This window comes from Phlebotomus papatasi, chromosome 2 (assembly GCF_024763615.1).
Source record: "Phlebotomus papatasi isolate M1 chromosome 2, Ppap_2.1, whole genome shotgun sequence".
Lineage (NCBI taxonomy): Eukaryota > Metazoa > Arthropoda > Insecta > Diptera > Psychodidae > Phlebotomus > Phlebotomus papatasi.
In genome coordinates, this window is record NC_077223.1 from 75,666,737 (window position 1) to 75,691,097 (window position 24,361).

A 24,361-nucleotide genomic window follows, 5' to 3' on the forward strand; every position below is an offset into this window, starting at 1 on the left:
TGATAGTAAAGTCATCTCTTTGGTAAAACTTTTAACAATACTTTCCCGTATAGAAAATGCTTAAAATGCGAAAAGTTTAGAATAGGAAAAATATATTCGTGGTAAATGATATCTATTCACGACATTTTCAAATATTTAATGATAAACAACCCAAAAGAATCCCATTAAAATCGATCTTGTTTTTATTGTGTTTAATATGTGGGTAGAAAATCCTAATGTGACGATGGATAATAGTTGAAAGATAAACACTTTTGGTATATAAAAGTAGATTTATAAATGGGAAAACTTCAGAATTACCCTCATAGGAGAAATTGAACGAAGCATATAGATTATAATTCATGCAGAAATTTTGTCTAACATTCAAACTCTGAAATGCTCTTAGTTTTCCTGGGAATTAGATATGATTAAAAAGTGTTTCTTCGAAATCTTTGGATTCCCTGAATGAGCCATTTCAAATGTAATCATGAAATTAATGTACATTAATGACATTCAGAGAGTTTACGAAACATTTGGAAATGATTGTAAATCTTTCTATTTTCTGAAAACTCTTACATAACTTAGTTTTTACTTAAAATTTATAAAAAGTAATATTTTCTGAATTTTTAAGAAGATAAATTAGGAAATTCAAAATGTCAAAATTTCTATCAAGAATATTTTACGGTTATAGTCCTGTAGATCAACCATTTACAGATTTTTTGTGTAAATTAAAAATATCAGAAGCATACAGTTTTGTCTTTTTAATGCATACCGGTTCAAAAGTGACGAATTGTCCGAGCATTGGTACATAGACGAAATGTATACCTGAGCTACTTCCAAAACAAATCCGAAAGCAAATGAAAGAGAATAACGAGAGGGCGGAATCCGTGAGATCAAAAAGACAGACTCCCTAGACAATATATGGACTTAGGGGGGGGGAGGTTACCAAAGCCCGGAAGTCAATATCTCTTACCGTGTAGCTTTATAAACCATTTATGAGTAGTTTACTAGTTCATTACCGATTAAAACCGATTTACCCCAGTTGGAATTTTCAAGACCTTTCCAAAATTATCCAAATTCAAGCAAATTGGTTGAGAAATAGGCCTTTAAAAGTGTTTTTTTTTTTTAGTTTAAAAATATTGTAAAAGCTCAAAATGGAGGATTTTCCGGTCATAGATATGTATGGGCGAAATGTTCACCTGGGGCCGTATCCTCCAGATGTGAGAGTTTGATTTTATGGGAAAAGCCAACTCTCCGTGTGAAATGCGCCTATTTGGTATCTACGAAATTTTCGATTGGAAATTTTCTCATAAAAAACCGAGGAGAATTCCCGGTGAGAGTTTGATTTACTTACATAGAAAATAAACAAATAAATTAAAATATCGCATTTTTTAAAGTTTTAAATGGTTTTTAAATGATTATTTCACTTAATAAATACAATTTCCGTATATTTATAATAAATTTCAATAAAGTTTTTTCTTAATAAACTGTGCAGGAATTTCGAACTTTTTTCTTGTTATCTGCTCTTATTATTTTTCTAATTGTTTGATTTTGATACCAATCATTTTCCACATTATTTATTATTTTAATATAATATTATTTTGTTTCAGCTCTCGTAAATAAAAAAAACGGTTGTGACCATTTAACGATTAGATGTTTGATAAACCTATTTATATTCTTAATAAATACGAAATTGAACAGATTTTTAGCAGTTTACTTGGCCGTGAACTCTTTAAAACTCTTAATTTTTATTTTAACTAAAACCGGAGGAAAAAGATCGCATAATTTATAGGGAGTTTATCAGGAAAAGGTTCTTTTTTAGTAAATTGAAATTGTTAGATCTCAAGAACCAACAAAACTAATATTTCAAGCAGCAAAATAATGTCAGTTATTATAAAATTAATACATAGATAATAATAGAACAAATATTTAAAAATCGTGTAGTTACGTGTTCTTCCTTAAATTAGAAAAAAATTATTGAGTGAGATGCTTGATATCCGCATCTATATTACCCTTTTTTATTTGGCATACAATCTAAGAAAAATTGTAACTTCTCTATTAAAAAACTATTTACAATGTTTGAAACTCTTTTCTTTACCTTAATAAAGTCTTTATTTGAGAAAATTCCTTCAAATACTCCACGTAAAATAGAAAAGAAAACGGATGAATTTTACTCTTGAGTGATTGTATGTAAAAATCCTGAAACTGCCATTTAAATAGCGGAAGTGTCAGTGAATGGTTTATCAAACATTGCGAAAATATCATGAATATTTGACGAGGTTCTCAAGTATTGCAAAAATGTTACAAAAATACCCGTTACATCCGAAAAAATACCCAATTAGCGACTAAAAAAACTTTTCTTGGCGAAAACTCGTAACCTCTTAACATTTAATATGCCTGATCGCTTGAAAATTGGTTCGAAAAATCACAAAAAAAATACAAGAAAATGTGAAAATATTGAAAAAATAAATAACAAGAATTATTGCCGAATAATATTGCAGAGAAAAATAAGGTAAAAATTAACTTTGCACATTTTCTTTTCCGAATTCTTATTGGAATTTTACTTATTACTTTCAAAAAAGCGTAAATTATAAATGAGAATTTTTAAATTTTACAGGAAAATATATATTGATATGAATCCAATAATCCTTCTCAAATTGCTAAAAAAAAAAAGAAAAATTCAATGGAAATTGGTTTTTTTACAAAAATATCTGAAAATTCACTTTAACATTATTTAACAATTTTCAGAAAATTTATAAAAAAAACCACAAGAAAATGCGAAAATCTTTATACGTATAAATACGTATTTATAATTGAATTGACGCGAATGCAAAGGGCCTTTCTTTAAGTTTTTTACTGTAGTAAGAATGATTTTAGAGGATAAACTGTCTGGAAGGTTCCAAGCAATACTCCTTAAGAAGAAGGAATAAAAAATTGGATTTGTAATAAAAATATTACATTTCAAACTTAGGGGGAAGTGGAGCATCTTTGAATTAGGGCACCTTTGAAATCTGACTTTTTCTCCTATTTTTAAATGAAACTGAGCCTTACCATATTGTAATTTGTAATAAACATGATAAGGCCTAGTTCCATTAAAAATAGAAGAAAAAAGCCTAACTTTAAAGCTGCCCCGATTTAAAGATGCCCACTTCCCCCCTCCCCCCTAAGATTTTGGCGTTTGCATACAACTATGCCGGAATTTGGTAGTTACCCTAGACAATTTTTCTAGATAGATAGATAGATGGATAGATTTATTGTCATCAATGTTTTTGGAGATTTCGCACCATTCATTACATTGCAAATATTTTTCTGCAGCCACCGCCGTCTTAGCGTTGGTTACCAACCTACTCCAGAGTGAAAACGGTGGAAAACTCTTTCTCAGGTTGTATATGCCACACATCCACAGGATACTCAATTTGAATAATTAATTTACAATGCAATGCAGAAATTAAATGAAATTCTCTTTTTCCCAAAGTAGAAAAAAAGAACGAAATTTTTGTCCATTCTCTTTTATATATTCTATAGAATAAGCCACTGGCACTAGGCAAAATTCAGAAATAAGAGCTTTATAGTCAAAAAAAGAAATTTTATTTAAAGAGTCCAATCTAAAAGAAAGAGAAAAAATTAAGTTTCACGCCAACTTGCGAACCAAAAGTTGTTGCTTTGCTATGTTGTTATTGGTTAAATGTTTAACAGTTGAGATTGAGTTACGCGGTTCTCAAGCTACTGCTCTGTGCGTAAATCTTAGGAACTCTTCTAGTTATTCAGGAAGAGATAAGATATTTTATGTTGAAAGACTTTCTGTTAAATAAAGCTTACAATGATCTACTCTGTATTGAATATTGCATTAGCTCGTTTCACGGATAATCCTAAAGGAAAAATGTTGAAACACGATTTTTAAGGCAAAATTCAGGATACTTTCCAGGAGATGCACTGCACAACATACTTATAATACGTGAGTAGGTTTATTAGAAAAATGGGTTGTTCCATGAAAGTTTTATCGATTATGAGTTATAACAAAGAGCATGAAATATTTTTTTAAGTACCAGGAAATAAAAAAAATGTTTTAATTTATAAAATATACTTTCAATCAAGGATAGGCAATTTGAATTAAATCAATATTTTTTTGTTGATTGCTATAATTTTGTAATTAAAATTTGATATGAAATCAGCTTTTAATAATTCATATTATAATACAGAGGACTTTGTTCAAAAATATCCTTTTTGTTATATAACAGTATTTGATTTTTTTGTATATATTTATAAATAACAAGTTTTCATCTAGTTTTTTTTTTATCTCTTGTAAATTATTGCAACATAAGGTCTAGCACTATTCTCTTCAACACTGATGCAAATCACATTTATGTGGTGTTATATCTTATCTTTGTTCTTGTTACCTATCGAAAGGGATTTCAGCTACAACTGTTGACGGATCAATGAACCCTTTTGCCTGAATATTTCAATAGTTTGTGGGTTTGTGCCATTTTTGCGGAAGGCACAATTATCCCTTTTTCTAGCAATGTTGAACCGGAGAAGTATATGGAAATAATTATTCGTCCGATTAACTCTGACCTAAACACATACAATAGGACAACAAAGTTTCTCTCAAACCATCTGGCATAAGTTTGAGAGTACAACAGAAGAAAAATTTATGTGGTTTTTCCATGAGAAAAATCAATAAGAAAAATACACTTTTGATTTATTTCTTTTTTGTGGTTGACAAAATATTTTATTGTTGAGTAGAGACTTTATACAAAAAAAAAATTATCTCTTTGAGACAATCTAAATGTTTTTTTGTGTTGTTGGATTTTTTCTTGTTTATGTACAATTGCAGGAGATGTTGCTGATGGAATGTACTTCATTGAGGATGGAGCAGTGTCCATTCGTATTCAGCAGGATGAGGGTGAAATAGAGATTTCTGTCCTGGGAAAGGGTCAATATTTTGGTGAATTGGCACTAGTAACGCACAGACCGAGAGCAGCGTCCGCTTATGCTGCTGATAATGTTAAAGTGGCATGTAAGTGACTCTTTTTTTATCGTTTATCTATATCACATCCTTCTTGCGGCAATTTTAGCCCTCTTTACTTTTATCTATATCTCTTTCCTCTTCTCACACTCTTCTCAATTCTGTTACTATTTATTCTATTCTTGTTTTTTTTTCTTATTCTTCTGTCCATTCACTTGTCGAATTTGATCGATTGGGAAATGATTGAATTATTAGGAGAGCAACAAAAAATGCTTTAGATATAGAGAAAGCTCTTTTCAATTCAAAAAAAAATATATTGAGATGAAAATAGTTTAGATGAAAATTGATGGCAAAAATTTTGTTTTGCTTCCTACGTTCTTCTTTTCTTCTAATTTCTTTTTCCACTAACTAACTAAAGATTGTATCGAAAATTATTAAAATGGAGTTAAAATCAGCAAAGGACGCCGCTTTGCAACATATGGTAGTCACCCACTACAACTCTTATTCTTCACAAAAGTGTTTATTAAATATAATGAAAATGCGTTGGTTGTTTTATTTTTTAAATATATTTTGGAGAGGTCCCGGAAAGCCAAAATTCCGGAAGCCAAAAAATCCCGAACGCTAAAATCCCGAATGCCAAAGTCCCGAAAGGCAAAATTCTGAAAAGCCAAGATCCCGAACATCCAAATCCTGAACATCAAAATCCAGAAAGGCAAAATCTCAAATGAGTCGAAATCCCGAAAAGCCAAAATCCCGAAAGTCAAAATCCTAAAAGGAAACATTCTAAAAAGCCAAAATCATGAAAACCAAAATCTCAAGAAAGTCAAGGTCCCTAACGCCAAAATTCCGAAAGCCAAAATCCAAAAAAGCCGAACGCCAAAATTTTAGAAGCCAAAGTCCCAAAAAGCCAAGATTCCGAACTCTAAAATCCCGAAAGTCAAAATTCCGAAATCCAAAATTTCCAAAAAAAAACTAAAGTCCCGAACGCCAAAATTCCAATAGGCAACATCAAGAAATGCCAAAATCCCAAAAAGTCTAGATCTCACAAAAAGCTTAAATTCCGAAAACCAAAATCCTAGAAGCCAAAATTTCAAAAAGTCAAGATCCCGAAAAGCTTAAATCCCGAAAACCAAAATCCTGAAACCCAAAATTCTAAAAATCCAAAATTCTAAAAAGTCAGAATCCGGCAAAGCCAAAATCCTTTCTTTTTCTATCTTTTGAAAAACATAAATTATACCATTAATACCGAGACCAATTTTCGAAAAATAAATTGGAAAGCACATTTTTCTTTAAGATAGAATGAAATTACTTTCCACAAAGTTGTAAAAGGATAATTTCATGCACAAGGAACCTTAACATTTTACTGCTTACTTGTTGAGTCTACCGGAGTCTTAGGGGGATTTGGGGCACTTTTGAAAGTGGGGCACCTTTGAAATTGGGATTTTCTTCCTATGTTTAAGTGAAACTGAGCCATGTTATACTGTAATTTAGCTTCTCAATCTGATTGTGCATCTAAATTACATCACGATAAGGCTCAATTTTATTTAAAAATAGGTCAAAAATCTCAATTCCAAATGTGCAAAACTTTCAAAGGTGCCCCACTTCCCCCTTTTGATAGCCAGTTTCCAAACACAACGATGGAAAAGTTTCTTTGATTCTTTGTAATTCACTTATATTTATAAAATTTATCAATTTAAAATATGTGAGCTAAACAAACTGTGAAAATATTTCTGCCTAGGGTAAATTAAGCTAATTCAAAACCTGCTCTAAATGGAAATTTTTCGCTACTCCAAATGGAAACTTCACTATTTTCATGATAAATACAGTACTAAATTACTATATTTATATATTTTCTATACCTCAGTTTCATTATTTAATTAATTTTTCTCCAAATAAAGCGAAAATCCATTCATATTCACAAATTTTAATTTATTAATTTCTCAGAAAAATTAAAAGTGTACCTTTTTTTCACCATTGAATTTTTCATCGATCGACTATGTTTTCCAATGAAAAACACAATGAGGTGACTGTTGTTTATTTGTTTTGTTTAACATTTATGTCATATTTCTGGCTAATTTTAGTTAAATTAAGTGCTAATCTTTATTGTTAACGGTACGTGAAGTTTTCAAATGAAATAATTACCTATTTCGTGAACGAAAAGGGTTTTTCTGATGAATCTGCAAATGCTTCAATAGGAAACCCCGGAAATATGATTTTCTTTGGAGAGATTTTCTTATTGTTTTAGATGAGAAAGGAGAAAAGACTAGGAATAAGAACAAATCCTGCACTCAAGAGCAACTCAACAAGGTTTTGGAATCCTTTCGTCGCGGTTTCACTTGTACTGTTTGTCTCCAATTAGAAACTTTCCCTTGTCTCCATTTGGATTAATTTGTTTCCAATAGAAGCATATTACACTCGCATATTTTTCTTGTATTTAAGAAGTGTTCAAGTGATATCTAAAGAATTTTCACTAAACAGTAACATTCTAGAAGAGTAAAGGAGCAAATTTACGTAATTCTCTTCAAAAAAAATATGAACTTAATGTGTTGAATTTTCTGTCAAAAAAGCGTCTGGAAATGGTTTTGAATTAGGACATTTACCCTACACAGAAAAAATTTCATAAATGTTTGTGAATTTCTATTGGGGACTTACGAAATGTTCGTAAATCGTACAACCTACAAACAAGTTCGTAAAAGGTTGTGCGTTTTTCACAAAGATTGTTCGTGAGCGCTTGATAAGCGCTTTTTGTTCTTTTACAAACATTTGTTCGTACATTTTTGTTTGTCTTGCAAAACTTTATGAAAAAATGACAAAATTTTACGAATATTTTTGAGTTCACGAACCTTTACAAACAAGTCTTTGTAGATGAACAAAAAATGCTCGTCAAGTGATCACGTTACGAACAATGTTTGTGAGAAAAATACAAACTTATATAATGATTTTCGGCCAATGAATTAGTTTTTAGGAAGTGAACTGGATTTTGACCTTTGATCTTCTCCTCCTTTATTCCTTGCCAACGTTGATGGCTCCTTTTTCAGGTATGGAAAAAGAATGGTGGTAAAAGGATGTCAGCCAATCTGACCATCGTGTCATCCATTTGTGAAAAAGTAGTAGTGAACCATTTCCTTGAAATCCTTTTCCCACCATTCTTTTTCCATATCTGAAGAAGGAGCCATCAAGCTCCGAAACGTTGGCAAGGAATAAAGGAGCAGAAGATCAAAGGTCAAAATCCCGTGTTTTCACTTCTTAAAAAATACAAAACAAACTTGTTTGTGGAATATACGATATACGAGCAATCCGTAAGGCCGGCTTCAAACCTAAGGTTTAGCCCAGTTCCCGATGATCTCGAAATTCAAAATTGTAATCAATTTTATGGCTTTTTCAAAATTTAATAGATTACTTGCCTATGTTGTCCAATCTTTAGTGATAATTTTTTAAGATAAGATAAGATAAGATAATTTTCTAAGATTTCTAAGATTGATACGAAATTAGAGAATTTAAGGCATATGGCTAAGCCTTAGGTCTGAAGCCCGTATAAGTTCCAGGATTACAGGAGCAGTTTTAATTTTGTTGACAAAACAAGAAACAATTTATTTAATTAATAAAGAAAACCAAGTGATGTACTGTACAGTTTATTGTCTATTTCCAATTTTCGATACAATCTTTAAAAAAAAAAACAACTAATTTTGTTTTATGTATTTGTTTGTTATATAACTTTTAATGCTTTATGTTTTTTTTTCTTTTGTCTTTTCGTATTGAATCTTCTCTTAATCTGCTGGTGCATGTTTGTGGCAGTTTTAGAAACGTGTTGTTTTGAGAGACTCTTGGGTAAATATGTAGACGTTATTAAACGGGGATTTAACACCTACAAACATTTAGATGAAGCACTCTACTTGGAGATTCTTCGTGAAAATCCTTCCGATTGAACAAAAAGGCAATTTTTTTCTTCTTACATTTTCTTACAATAATTCCTTCTTGTATTCCCCTTTCCAAATTATTTTCCTACTTGTTCCTCGTAAAAAATTCCTCATCCATTTTTAGTTTGGTTTTTGCTAACACAATTAAAAAAAATAAGATCCAGCGCATGTTGAATAAAATGAAATATTTGATTTGTAGATAAATTAATATTGCCATAAATAGAAATGGAATTGAAATTGTTCAGTAGAAGATAAACCCCATTATTTTTTCTGGTTATCACAATCAATAACAAATTGCTAATATTTACTGTAGAATGATTAATTTTATTTTGTTGTGAAATAATTACTAATTCTATCAATATTTATACAGTTTTAGATTTAATGACGTTCGAACGACTCTTAGGAAAATGTATTGATATAATGAAAAGAAATTTTCTCGAGTATGAAGTGCAAATCAAAAATTTACTGGCTCAAGGTGTTCGTCTCTAGAAGCATAAACTATTCTAAAAAAAAGAAGAATTATCTGTGTGTGTTAAATGGGAGAGAAAAAAAAACATCATCAAGAAAGGCGAAGTAGGAGAAATATTTATTAGAGAAAAATAGCACAATTATAATCATGCAAGACAAAATGACACACTATAAACAGATTTATTACAAAAAAAAAACACTCGAAAGCTCTAGGAGAACATTGAAAAATTAAATAAGAAAAAAAACACCTTTAAAAGAGACTGAAATATACAGTTTAATTAGCTGAAATGAGATGGAGAATAAAACATTGCGCGAAAATTGATAAAAACACAGAAAGACAAAAGATTTGAAAAAAAAACAACATTTTTTACCTTATTTTCTTCTTCAAAAAAAATTAAAACACACAAAACATCACATTTCTCAAACACACAATCACCCCAAAGGAGTCAGGCCAAAAAGAAAAACCTTAATACAAAGGGGATAAAAAGTATGAAAAAATAAAAGAAATACGAAAATGGTAATTAAATTGATTATAAGCCTTTCTACTTTTATAATCTCTTAGCCTTTAGAGAATCTTTCTTCACGCAAAGTTGTTTTGCATCCCTTTGGTAGCGCACAGAAAATTCATGTATTCTCTTATGGTAGAAAGATTGATCTCTTTCTCCTTTGCCCAAAAGCATAATCTCTTTTATTATACATAATTCTATCCAGCTTATTTTATTTTCCAACAAAACATAATATTACTACATTATGATATGATGAATCATGGTCTGTCCTAGAGGGAGATGAGTAGGTATTTTGTGTGTTATGGAAATCTAAAACAAAACTTTTGTATTATGTTTTGTATGCCATTAAGTTGAAATATCTTAAAAGAACATCATTAGTTTGCATGAAACAGATGCTTTTTCATGGTATTTGCTTTCATTTCTCTTTTCCGCAGCATTAAGAATGCTTTTAACGAGTTGTTGCCAGTGAAATGTCGCAAAAATTAAATAAAATTTACAAACTTAGATAAACAAAAAACTTTCAAAGTCTTTAAAACACAATAAGATCCAATAAACTTTGGGAAGTACAGAAAATAAATAAAGAAAACTTATGGAATCATGGAGCGAAATAAGTTTCTTCCGTTTTTGGTATCCTGTGAATATAGCAGTAAAATTAATTCTCGAGGCTTTTTAATAAAGGACATTAATGACTACGCAATGTACAAACACAGCTGTTAAACGTGCAAAAGTATAATCAAGATCTATAAAAAAAAATTGAGGGTAACAAATCGCCTTAAAAATTTTCCCTCAATATCCGTGAAGTAATTAAATTTATCAAGATAACTTTTTCAAATTAATAAAAGAATCACGGAGCACAGTTCAGGAGTTTTCACACAAAATTATCCTCAATGTGCTTGAACTGGTGGAGGAATTCATGAAATTACAGCCAAGTAATGAAGCTAATTTGATTCCCACCAGTAGAACATCACTTCGAATAATTTGAAAAATTTTAATTTTTTTTATAAGCTTACCAGTTGGGGAATTCTGTAACAGTCTGACAATGTCATGTGACAAATTTTCATGGTAAAATTCAGAAGCAGAACAATATGAGCAATATGAGCTGGCTTATACGGTCAAAATTACCCTGATTCTTGGAAACGGGCTCTTGTAGTTCCTATTCCCAAAGTTACTAATCCCAAATCTCCTTCTGACTTCAGGCCCATCAGCCTTCTTCCTGTACTATCAAAGGCCTTTGAGTTTCTTCTTCATGAGCAGATCTCGCAATGTTTAGATGAAAACAGGCTCCTCTGTGATTTCCAGTCAGGCTTTCGAAAGGGCCATAGTACTACGACTGCTCTTCTGAGAGTTACTCATGACATTGCGTCCTGGATAGATCGAAATCGCTTCGTGATTCTTGTTCTGCTGGACTTCACTAAGGCCTTTGATAGCCTTCCTCACAATCTCCTTTGCTATAAGTTATGTTCTCTTTTTAAGTTTTCTTCCTCTGCAGTGGCCCTTATTCAATCTTACTTCACTGGTAGGTCTCTTATCGTGAAGTATTGTGAGAATAGTTCCTCACCGTCTTTTTTAAATAAGGGCATTGGTCAAGGCTCAATACTTGGCCCACTGCTCTTCTCCCTCTTCATCAATGACCTACCCTCTGTATTACAGAATTGCTCTTTTCATCTTTACGCAGATGACCTTCAAATCTATGTTGAGGGTGAGCCCTCCAATTCCCTTCAGGCTTTTCGACTTATGAATATTAATCTTTCCAGAATTGAGCACTGGGCTTTATCAAATGGGCTGATTTTGAATCCTAAAAAATCTCAAGCTATTGTAATTTCTAAAAAAGGAGTTTCCCTTGATTTTTATCCATTGCACCTTTACGGTGAAATTATTCCTTTTTCTGATCAGGTCAAAAACCTGGGCATAATCTTCAATGCAACTCTCTCATGGTCTGATCAGGCCATCTCTATTTGCCGAAAGGTCAATTATTCTCTGTATACCCTCAGACGCTTCCGGGACATCACGCCCTATAACACTCGTTTGATCCTCGCGCGAGCGCTTCTTCTTCCTTTTTTTAATTACGGAGCAGAGCTATTTTTTGCGGCGGATAGTGACACAATTCGTCGCCTGACGGTTTCCTTTAATGATTGTGTCAGGTATATTTGCGGCATAAGTCGCCGAGATCACATCACTCCATATAGAAACGTTTTCATTGGATGTGATTTAACATCCCTTTTGAAAATGAGAACTGTACTGTTCCTGTTTCATCTGTTGATTTCTGAATGTCCCGAGTACCTGTCGAGTCTTCTGGTTAGGGGGGGCTCAGCCAGGGTTCGGGGACTGTTGGTGCCTAAAGTGAACGGTGAATGTCTTTACAGGACTCTGTTCGTTAAGGGCGTCACTTTTTTTAATAGTGTCCCGAATGACAAGCGCTCTTCTGCAGCTGCCATTCGAAATTTTTTTCAAGTTGAAGCCTGAGAAGCTTTGGAATTTTTCTTTACTTTTTTTCTTTACTTTTTTTTATCTTTTTATTTGTACTTAAATTTAAACTTCTGAATTTATTAACTTCTTCTCTTTTTAATAATTTCTTTATCTCATTTTTTTTCTTTTTTTTCTTTCACAATTGTAAAAGGGTTGACCCTATTTTTGTGAATAAATAAATTATTATTATTATTATTATTATTATTAATACACCATGGGTTTCTGCCGTTTACCTGGTGTGACCGGTTATGGTAAGACGGCGGCAGACGCAACCTTGGCTTTGATTGGGAAAATAAATATAAATATAATATAAAATAAATAAAATATTAAAAGCCGGTCTGAAGCTCTCAGTGATTAATAAGAATCACATTTTTGAATTTTTTTCAAGAAAATTTACTCAATAAAAATGTTTAAATTTGTCATATGACTTTATCATACTGTTACAGAATTCCACAGTAGTAGAATTTGTGAAATAGTCAAACTTGTGACTTAGATACTATACGTCGAAAATGAATTCTCATGATTTACTGGTTCACAAGAATTTTCAACCGATTTATAAATCCTTAAAACTATCGCTCAAAGTGGCTTAGAAGCGATACAAATGAATTTCGAGTTATCGGTTCATAACGAATTCATAACCAATTAAACCAGTTGAGTCTCGTCATAAATTTCAAGACCTTTCCAACAAACGCAAAATAACTTCATTCGTCTGAGAAATATGCTCTCTAAAGCCCTTTTAACTTATAACCTTGAAAAGAACCGTTATTATGAATGATTTAATTGTATTTTCATATATGGTCGAAATATCCACCTAGGTATATCAAAATATTAAAAAAAAAAAAGCACGATGCGTTTTCGCGTTGTTTGGGTCTATTTATACGGGAGCTTCCCGACAGATGCCAAACCTATATCTCTAACCGTTTGGCGCCTAGAACAGATAACGGCCAGACAGGCGGACAAACAGCGTCACACCAAAACACTCTTGATTTCAGATTTTGAAAATTCTGGCAAAACATGACTCCGCAAGGGGTAGGGTAAACTGGGGCAAAAAGTCACAAATCGAAAATTTCAAAATTCAATATATTCCAAGATAAATAAGATAGCGGCTTAAAATTTTTTCCATAGATAGTTTGCATAGACCTTCTTCGATGTAGTATGTTTCTTAGAATTCGAACAACTAATTTAGAAAATAAAAAATATTGAAATTTTTAGCCCTATTTTTGAAATATTTTCCTAGAACTGATGATTATTTCCTAAATGATTTGGATTCTTTGAATACGAAGCCGCTATCCATTTTAGAATTTTACAAAGATCCTTTTCTCAAGAAATCTTTTATTAAGAACGACCACTTGGGGTATAAAGTAACAAAAGGTATGGAACAAAAAGTAACAAAAACTGAAATAATTTCTTAAGTCCCACCGTGAAAAGAAACGTCACTGCTATGTGTCGCCGCTTGTTGTTTGCATTGGTCAAACGATTTACAGTCTTTTGTGTGTTTTTTCCAAAATAGCTTGAAAAGCGTTTTTATCGTTCAGATAGAGAAAAATGGGTTTTACAAAGATGCAGAGGAATAAATTTCCAATGAAAATATGTAATCTAGGTTTTTTTTAATTTACGGAATCCCGTAACAAAGCGAATCAAAATGTGATAATATCCCATGCCTGATACTATTTGCCCCAGCATTTTTGAGAATGGTCAAAAAATTACCTTTTAGAAAACGGCTCGATAAATGTATTTCCTTACAAAATAGAGAAAAAATGACATTCACAAAGTTGTAGAGCGGTAAATTTCCTAGAAAACTGCGCTAATTAGAAATTTCTAAGGCGCTCGAGTAGCTTATAAAAAAATAAAATATCCGTTTTGTTACTTTTTGCCCCAGTCTCCCCTAATAAATCGAAAATAACTCAAAATCAAGAATTTATACGACTATCCAGGTAAAGTTCGAGCAGTTAAAAATTATTTATTAACACTAAAACTACCAAGATCCGGTCAAATTGACCGGTTTAAAATTAACACATATTTAAACGGTACAATGTCACTATCAAAGGTTATGATTATGACTTTCTTAAAAAATGCATGTAATCACAACGAACGGACTGGGCTTTTCTACATGGTCATTGCTTTTTTACGCCTTCATTGGTTTTTTACACGTGGAGAAAATATTCAAAAAATTGCGGCACCAAACCAATTTTTGAGCCAATTTGATGTTTAGAATTTATTTTATTTAGAATGCTACAACTATTTGAATATCGAATTTTCATCCGATATAATCGAAGGTCCAATTAATCGAAAAATCGATTTTCGAAAATTCGATGTCGAATATCTCGGAACTTCCATTTTCAATTTTGATGATTAATAAAAAAAAATATTAATAAGTTTATTGGCAGAGCTTAACCATTAGAAGATGATAATTTGAGAAACTTGTTTTCTCAAATTGTTTAAGCATATTCGATGTTTTGCGGCATTTCATATTCAATAACCAAAGATTGTCCCATTGCAATTTAATGTAGAATTTACTTTTAGTATAGAAATCCAGGATAATTGGCAAAAGAAAATATTTATGAAATAAATGCAACAGAATAGTACAGAGAAAAGATTATGTACAAGAAATATGAAAAAAAAGAACCAACAAATGTAATTTTCCTCTGAGTATCTTCCAGAAGTCCCATGTCTTAATGAGAAATCCCATCCACATTTCTCTTGATTCTATAGCATTTTCTTATTTATTTAAATATTTCTTTGTATATAATATCCAACTATTCGAGGGACATTGCAATTAAGTGGCACAAATTTTTGTTTGTTTCTCTTGCAAAATGCAGTTCTTGACGTTGATGCATTTGAACGTCTCCTGGGACCTTGCATGGATATAATGAAGCGCAACATTGATGACTATGAGGTACAATTAATAAAGATCTTTGGCAGCAAAAATAACATTAGTGATATTCGATAAGAGTGCTGCACTTCTTCTGGCTGCATGAGGCAACAAAAGATGACGACTGGAGGTGTGAAGGAAGGGGATGGAGAGAGGGAGAGAGAGACAGAGAGAAAACATGTAGAAAATCACACGCTGTTTTCAAAGACAAATTAATTTAAAACAAAAGGAAAAAAATCATTATAGTGGGTTGATAGAGAAAAAAATTGTGAAAAAAATTATATCTCGACGTTTTCAGCAGCTATTAGTGGAAGAAAAAAAAATTAGTGGCAGAAGATGCGAGAGAAAGAAATTTTTAGTAATTTAGTTAATTCATTGAATAAGATTAAGGAATAAAAGTGAAGAATAAATTGATAATAAATTTTTGAGAGAAAATAATTGGAAAATTAGTGAGAAAATGAATCACTTAGTTATCGTTACTGTGTTATCACACTTGCACATTAAAATTTTAATATGATTCACATTAATTGTCGCTGGTGAGAGTCCAAATGTGTAATTTGTGTGTTTAAATCATTTTATATTCAAAATTTGATCTATTTGTTGATAAAAAGGTAGACTTGGCTCGCAAAATTTGATATAAATTGATTTATAGCATTAATGCGAAAAATTAATGCGATTTTCTCATTAATTTTTTAATGTGAAAAATATTTATGCTTTAGGTGAATTTAAACTTATTTTTGCAGGCCAAATCCACTTCTTTATCAATAAATAGAAAAAACCACAAATATTAAGTGACTCAAAGACACAAATAACATAATTTGGACGCTCATAAGCGACAATTTAATGTGAATCACATTAAAATTTTAATGTGGAAATGTGATAACGCCGTTAGACTTGTTTCTAAGCTTTTTTTCAATGTGTTCAGAAACATTTTATTTCCTGTATAGAATTATTCTATATAGCCGTTTTGTTGCAACTTTAAGTTTTGTTTCTATGTTGATTCATCGCATTATGAGATAAATATTTAGTGATTGAAGGACCTGAAGTTTTTGTTCTTGATTTTCTTTTGAAAGATAAAATCTCCTGCGTTTCTAATTTTAGTATTAAAAAAAATCAAGAAATAGGAAGAGATAAATGAATATTTAAAAAAAAAATAATAATTAAAAAAAGGTAAATATTACATTAAAAAAAACAAGAAATTCGATAAGTATGTGTGGAAGGATACAATTAACTGTTAAGTGGTGTTACATTTTTGCCATCTGTGTCACCCTAACTTATTCTTAACTGTGAAACCATCCCTCTTCTAAAAGAAAAAAAAGACCCAACTATTTACAAAAAAAAAACATTCATAGAAAAAGAAACATCGTGAAGAAAAATATATTATAAATATTTCCTGCTGGAGCAACAATCACTCTCATTGATTCCTTTCACGAAGGTGCTCTCAACAGAAAGAAGAAAAAAATAACCTCTTGTGTAGCCTCTTTACAGTGTATACAAATATTTTTATTGGGTTTTTTTCTCTTTTTGATATAAACAAAACAAAAAAAAGAAAAATAAGCAAAAGCACATGATATAGAAAATCACAATCTTCAGTGGGAATTTTTCATACAAAAAAAAATATGGTTAAATATGGAAAAAGAGCTTATTTATTGTTAAGACAATATTGATGATGAAAATTTACACAGTATAAAAGTATTTTACCTAATAGATGCAATCTATTTATATATATTTAAAAGAAAATGGAATATTGAGAGAAATAATTAGAAAGGTAAAAAAAACATCTCATCTAAAACACTTAAAAAAAAAAGAGATGCTAGAGAAGGGAATATTGTATTTGAAAAGGAAATAGAATTTATAGTTTATTCTGTGAATTATTTAATATTCTTTCTAGCTGTTTTATTCACTAATTTATTTTTCCAGGGGAGACAGGGGCAATTTGATACCAGGCGGTCCATAAACGTTAAAAACACTTCTTAGCGTTCTCACAAACTAGACTTCTAAACATGCAGTATTTTTTTAGTTATCAAGAATGGGAGGAGCTTTAGTAATGTTATGGACAGACTTACGACTTTAGCTGAGAACTAAGCCGTTTCTCCGCTTAAGCCAACACTGAGGAAAAAAAAGAGGATGCGATTAACTTTTTTTCCTCGTAACTTTAACATTTTTTAAGTGTAAAAATATATCAACACTTTTTATGTTAATTTTACACCTTTTTAAGTGTGACCGAGCAGATAAGTCAACGGATACAGAGTTTTCTCTATTGAGGTCCCTAGGTTCGAATCTGATCAGTTGCAGATTTTTTTTAGTGTCATATTGGTTTTGAATGCGTCTAGTGAATGTGTTGAAATTCTAACAAAAATTGAGCCACATAAAAAATAATTACAGGCGCCAATACAATATTCACTATCACTGATCCACAAATTCGAGACTACGAAGGTGCAGCGGATACGAGAAGGCAAATCTTAATCTTTATATCAAAATGCAGTTGATTCTGAGCAATTCAGAAGTGGCAGGACAAGATTTAGATAATAATAATAATAAATGTGGCACAACTTCCATAGAAGAACTTAGGCCTTCCCGCATGGGAGATTCGGAACATCCATAATAATTATTATTTTTTTTTATATATATGCGATATAGATAGATTTTGTCAGTCCTATTCCCCGTGGAATCAAGTGGAATTGAAACACCTTGAATGCAATTCAAACACTTTTAATGCAAGAAAAATTCCTGGTGACCTAAAGGGGATTCAAATCCGGGATATTTGCACTTATGTTTCCCATGTGTTTCTAGCGTGCCGAAAAAACTTTTGAGTTTATTAGCTGTTTTCTGTCATTGTAGAATGAATTATCATAAAATACAAATACAAAATAAAAGCCTATTTAATATTGAATACGCAACCAAAAACCCCAAATTGGCAACCTACGAAGTTTTGGAGATATCTCGTGAAATGTGTACGAAAACAGGAAAAAAATTACACTAAAACCGGTCGCATTTTTCAGAGCTAATATCACCCCCTGGCCTGATCTCTCTGAAACAACAATCAGACTAATGCCTCTTTTTGGTTGTTGAGTGTAAGGATTCAGCATTATAATTTTGAGAAACTAATATAAATTTTATGGTTCAAATTCAAAGAAAGACCTCAAACCTTGACTTAACCCTTTAAGGACGAATGGGACACCGGTGTCCCAAAAATAAAAAACACTTTTCGGACTATTTAAAGGAGAAAATAACTTTCTATAGTCAAAAAAAATTGTTTTTTTTTGTTTTTGGGACAAAGGTGTCCCACTCGTCCTTAAAGGCTTAACGCCTCTCAGCAGAGAAATTCTGTAACCTCTGTAACGATATGACAATGTCATATGATAAATTTTCGTGGTATAGTCAGGAGCAGGGCAACTTTAAAGCCCAGTGATAATCGACAGGTCATCAGGAATCGAATTTTTGATTAGTTCTTTTGAATTTACCAAATAAAAAGCTTTAAATTTGACATATGACATTGTCATACTATTACAGAATTCCTCTAGGTCTAGAGTTCGAAAAAAAAGTCACAATATTTCAGGTGTTCTATTTCATGCAATGCACGTATTCAACTATTGCCATAAACAGTTTGAGTGACTTTAGACCTGCTGCTTTTAAGTAATATGAAATAAAAGTAATAAAGTGTGCCAATTTAGAGGTTCTGCTGGAATGTTAGGTTATGTCATAAAAGTTATCTATATATCCAAAAAATATACAATTTGAACAATATTTTCAAAAACATAAAGGAATTGATGAAAAATGCACTCTCCCTAAATTAAGAAAAATAACTTTAGGGAATATATCAATGTAGTTTATTGTGGAATAAATGGAATTTGTTGCGGAAATTAATATCATACGATAATATCGAGGAAACACCAGAGAAAAATGAATTTAATTCAGACTCCACGTAAAACTTTCTTCGCATAACCTCAAATTTTACATTTTGAATTCAACCATCGTTCAAATTTGAGGAACTCTACTGTATTATTCCGAATAATCAAAGTTAAAATATCAATCAAAATTAAAGTATCTCAACAAACACTAAAAAATCAATATACAATTTATTTCTCATCTAAAAATGGTTTAAAAAAATATAGTAAACAAATTTGCTGGCTATCAGTTTACAAGTTCTTTGCGTAACGTAAAATATTGCAGTGAAGAGTATACAATTTTTAGGTTATGTAGGGAAATTGATTTTGTTTTTGTTGGGCTTAATTCACCAAGAAATATGGATCATGGATTTCTTTTAGGTTATACATAATCATAACCTAAAGGATTTGTAAAAAGCTCAACGATGAGGAAAATTCCGAAAATAGAAAAGAGGTTAGGATCAAAGGAATGTTTTTTTTTTGTTTAAGGAATAGAATAAATTGAAAAAAACTTAAACAGAACATAACTTATATTGTTGCAGAGTATCTGGGAGGGACAATATCAAAATAACAATCAGAAATTTCAATTTCTTCGTTATGTTCTCATGCTTAATCACAAAGAATAACCAAATTATTTCATAACCATAAATTCGTGTTATTGCTTTATTTTTATTTTGAAATTTCTTTATCTTTCGTATACAATTCTTGAGAGAACAATTATTCTTCTTTTAACGTTTTTTTTTAATCAAATTAAGCAAGGTTTATCAAATTGCCCCACTCTCCTCTAAACATTTTTTATTCTTTGCTAAGTGACGCCTAATTTAGCTGCTAGTTTTATGTAATCTATCGTGCCGAAAGACGATTTTACTTAAAACAGAATAAAATGAGATAGAAAAAGGGAATTCCATTGAGTAGAATGCTGGAAATTTTGCTCAATGTGAAGCGTTTTTTATTAACTAATTTATTTACGATTTTTCTTTTGCCATAATATTAAAAAAAAAATATTCTAAATAGAGTATTTAATACACATTAGTCTCTAGTGTAAATTCCACAATGTTCTTTTCCGCCCCACGCAAGAGGAAAATTAAAAAAGAAAAGAAAAACAATCTGTGTTGCTCTAAAAAGAATCTTAAAAAAAACCAGCAACTTTCTTTTCTTGGTGAAAGAAACAATAAACAAAGAGGAGAATTGATGTCCATGTTTTTCCAGAAACCCTTCCAAAAAAAAAGAAATCCCCTCTTTTCTCAATGTGACCATAATAAAAAAACGTGCAAAAGAACAGACGAAATCTCCAAGAAAAGATTTATAAATGAGATGAAACAGTCCCTAACCTGTAGTGTTAAGAAGTGATGCTGAAGAAGGTGAAAAAAACCTTAAATAATGGAATTAAATGTTTATTTATTACATGTTGTGTACATAATCAATAAGTTTCAGCTGAAAATCATAAGCAAACGATCCCAATCATATAAAAAAAACATTTTAATGAGATGTTTTAGTAGGAAAAAAATCATTGGAATATTAAAAAAAACTAAATTCGCCGTGCAATAGGAGGAAAAAATAGTTTTATTGCTTTAGACGAGACAAGGGAGTCTCCAGGAAAAAAAAGTGAAGCGAAAAATTGTGAAAAAAAGGCGCGAAAGTCTTGTACAAAATTGGTCTAGTCTAGAAAAATTATTGAATTAATTTTTTGCCATAAAAAAAATGAAGAAAAAAAATGAATAGTAAAGAAAAATAAAGAAAAGAAGCTACATAATAAAAAATGAATTATTGATAAGTAAGAAAAAAAATAATATTCACTGTCCTTATGCAATTCATGGTAATCGACATGAGAAAAAAAACATCACCTTACTATTCAGCTACATATCTTATATACAAAAAACAAGAAAAAAATATGTACTAAAAAATTTATCGGCACCAAAAGAAGAAACAAACATGAGTTATTAAAAGAAAAAAAATTAGTGAAATCACATACGTTATGAGAGAAAAAAACAAACAAAAAAGTAATTTAGAGAGTGAAAAAAGAAGAAATTAAATAAATTCTTAATAAAATTAACAGTTAGGTTCTTAGGTTCGGCATCTGAGATGCTTCTCAAGTGGCAAAGAAAGCCATTTGAAATAAAATGAATTATTTAATAAAATCATAATTTAGTTGCAATTGATAAAAAGAAGAATGTATTACTTTCTTTTTCGTAAAAAAAAATTATAGGCAATTCTGGGAGTATGGCAAAAAAATACCCAAATGATCCGTAGGTGTCGAAAAAAAATTCAAGCAAAAATTTAATCAGAGGAAAATGAAATATTATTGAGAATAAAAAAAGCAAGGTGAATAATATTGAAACACGAATATCAGAGAAATATGTATAAGAGCCCAAAAAATAATGAATTATTAAATGTCTTTATAAATTAAACAGAATTTCTTTCAATTCACAAAATATCCCGAGATAAACGGAAAAGCAAAAAGGATTTTATTGATTTTACTAATGAGGTACGTATAACATAAATTATGCATTTTTATTGCTATCGCTGCAAATTGCAATCACAAACGATCTCTTCATGTCATCCTATTAGTTGGATTTCAGAATGAAATGATTTTATCGCTGGTCATATCTTCAGTTTTTTCCTTTTCATTTCAATTTAATAAAACCATAAGTGATATCGCTACTTTCGAAGCGCTCAATTTATAGCTACTAAACTTCAGATTTAAGTGAAAGAATAAAATATCACATAAAAGGAAGAATTAACGACTTTTCCAATTTTGTAAATAAGTTCTAGTTTGCGGCAGACAAAATATTAGGTGTACAAAAAAGTTCTCGCTGTTTTTTTTTGTGAAAATTCAAGTTTTATAATATTAAAGAAAATTAGAAAATATTATTCCATTCAAAATATTGTCTATATTATATAATATATATTGTATATATACATATGCATGTATATATTGTATATATAGATATATTTTATATATATTAGATGAGCACATATATTCTGTCAGTAGAAGAGGTCGAAAGTTTGGAGTGGTATAACTCAGCTCCTGATGAAATATTTGAATGGGTGAACTATTGTTGGAAAGCTTGGTTCATTAGCTTTTAGAATCTGGTATATGTATGTAGTCTGCTATGAGTAAACCATGGTCATCCAGAACCATTTATGTCGAAGAAGACACTTTTTGCAACGTCTTTTTTGGCCATCTACTGCTGGAGCCAGGAGTGACCCACTTTTCTCGCACAAGGACTGTTTGTTAGAGGAACTCAAAAGGTACAATTTGTGGAAGAAACTTTTTTTTGGACATCTTACTTTTTTTTATTCATCGACTTTTTCAAGAATTTTGAAGTGTTAAACGCAAGGAAAAAATTACTGAAATCCTAAAAGAGTGGTTTCTGGTGGGGAAGGATAGACGTGGGGATGAAATTGATGTGATATTTGGATTCCTTGGATCAACTTATGGGGGAGTACTTAGAACATTCCAAGTCGATATCTTCATTAGTTTGTCCAGAAAATGAGATAGAAGGATTTCTGTCATTTTTTTCTATGCGTGTGAAATGTTAAAATTCTTGCAAAAGTCGATGAATAAAAAAAAGTAAGATGTCCAAAAAAAAAAGTTTCTTCTACAAATTATACCCTTTGAGTTCCTCTAACAAACAGTCCTTGTGCGAGAATTGTGGGTCACTCCTGGTCCCAGAAGTACACTAACGGCCAAAACATTAAATACACCCTTCGTAAGCTTAAATACACGTGATTTGGACCGGGAAAACGCTGTAATATCCAGTTCTATTGACTGAAATAGTTTCATATATAAACCTAAGAAGAGTTTTAAACAAAATATGAGAAAATACCTTTGCTAAAAAAAATTATAATTTGAGGATCAGTCAAAAATTAGCTTTTTGGAAAAAAATGCAAAAGTAGCCCCACATTCTAAAACTGATCTAATCTTTTAATAATCACTTAATATAAGTTAAATACTATTAGTAAATATTATTAAGAGTCAGAAAAACTGAAAATAATACCGAGGGAATATTTTTAGTACGGATTGTGGTCGGTTTCCAATGTGATGTGTTCTGAAAGGAGTTTCTTCTTTGAATATTGAAATTTTCAGCCCAAATTCTACTTTTTCATATATTTTTTATTATTTTTCAAATTACTATTTATTATTGTTGCAATTTCATTTCTTTTACTTCATTGTTTTATTTAAAAAACATGAATAAAATCATCAAATTCAGTTTTCCTCGAAGAATTTTCCTTTAGCTTTGATAAGCGCCTCACAAATTCGGGGCATCCTGTTGATCAATTTCTCCAAAATGTTAGAAGGAACTCTGCCCACATATCCTGAAGTGTTTCCACCAAGATTGGAACTGATGTTGGCGCCTTCTCTCGAACCTTGTGGTCGAGAAAATCCAAGAAAATTTCAATGGGGTTATAATCGGGTGATTGGGGTGGCCAATGCATGTGTTTAGGACCCTGCGTTTCTCTTTCTTAAGAAGGAAACCTCTACAAAGCTTTGAGAAATGCTTGGGATCGTTATCCTCTTGAAAAAAAAACCCACGCCCAATGAACCGAATGCATTAGCCACGCCAGTCACCCGATTGTAGCCTCATTGCAATTCTCTTGGATTTTCTCGACCACAAGGTTCGAGATTAGGCGCGACATCAGTTCCAATCTTAGTGGAAACACTTCAGGATGTGTGGGCAAAGTTCCTTCAGCCATTTTGTAGAAATTGATCAACAGGATGCCCCGAATATGTGAAGCGCTTATCAAAGTTAAAGGAGGATTTTTCGAGGAATACTGAATTTGATGATTTTATTCATATTTATTTAAATAAAATAATGAAGTAAAAGAAATGAAATTGCAACAATAATAAGAAGAAATTTGAAAAATAAAAAATATATGAAAAAGTAGAATTTGGGCTGAAAATTTCAATATTCAAAGAAGAAACCCCTTTCAGAACACATCACACCGGAAATTGACCACAATCCATACCAAAAATATTCCCTCGGTATTATTTTCAGTTTTTCTGACTCTAAATAATATTTAATAATAGTATTTAGCTTATATTAAATGATTATTAAAAGATTAGATCAGTTTTAGAATGTGGGGCTACTTTTGCATTTTTTTCCAAAAAGCTAATTTTTGACTGATCCTCAAATTATAAATTTTGTAGCTCATGTATTTTCTCAAATCTTGTTTAAAACTGTTCTTAGGTTTATATATGAAACTATTTCAGTCAATAGAACTGGATATTACAGCGTTTTCCCGGTCCAAGGTCCAAATCACGTGTATTTAAGCTTACGAAGGGTGTATTTAATGTTTTG

General features: G+C 31.0%; 1 protein-coding gene across 6 annotated transcripts in view; it reads left to right on the forward strand.

The window, feature by feature from the left end:
• The window catches only part of LOC129804348 (cAMP-dependent protein kinase type II regulatory subunit), a 117,135-nt gene extending 96,016 nt beyond the window's left edge, over nucleotides 1-21,119 (forward strand). For 2 of the 6 annotated variants that reach the window (XR_008751972.1, XR_008751973.1), the window contains 3 exons: nucleotides 4,811-4,993; nucleotides 9,230-9,844; nucleotides 15,119-15,180. Coding sequence is in view for 4 of the 6 variants with exons in the window: in XM_055851587.1 (XP_055707562.1) it covers nucleotides 4,811-4,993; nucleotides 15,119-15,249 (314 nt within the window). In the remaining 2 variants the exon portion in view is untranslated. Of the gene's footprint in view, nucleotides 1-4,810; nucleotides 4,994-9,229; nucleotides 9,845-15,118 lie in introns of all 6 variants that reach the window. The other 4 variants (XM_055851589.1, XM_055851591.1, XM_055851587.1 and 1 more) reach the window with 2 other exon arrangements.
• Nucleotides 21,120-24,361: the final 3,242 nt, after the last annotated feature.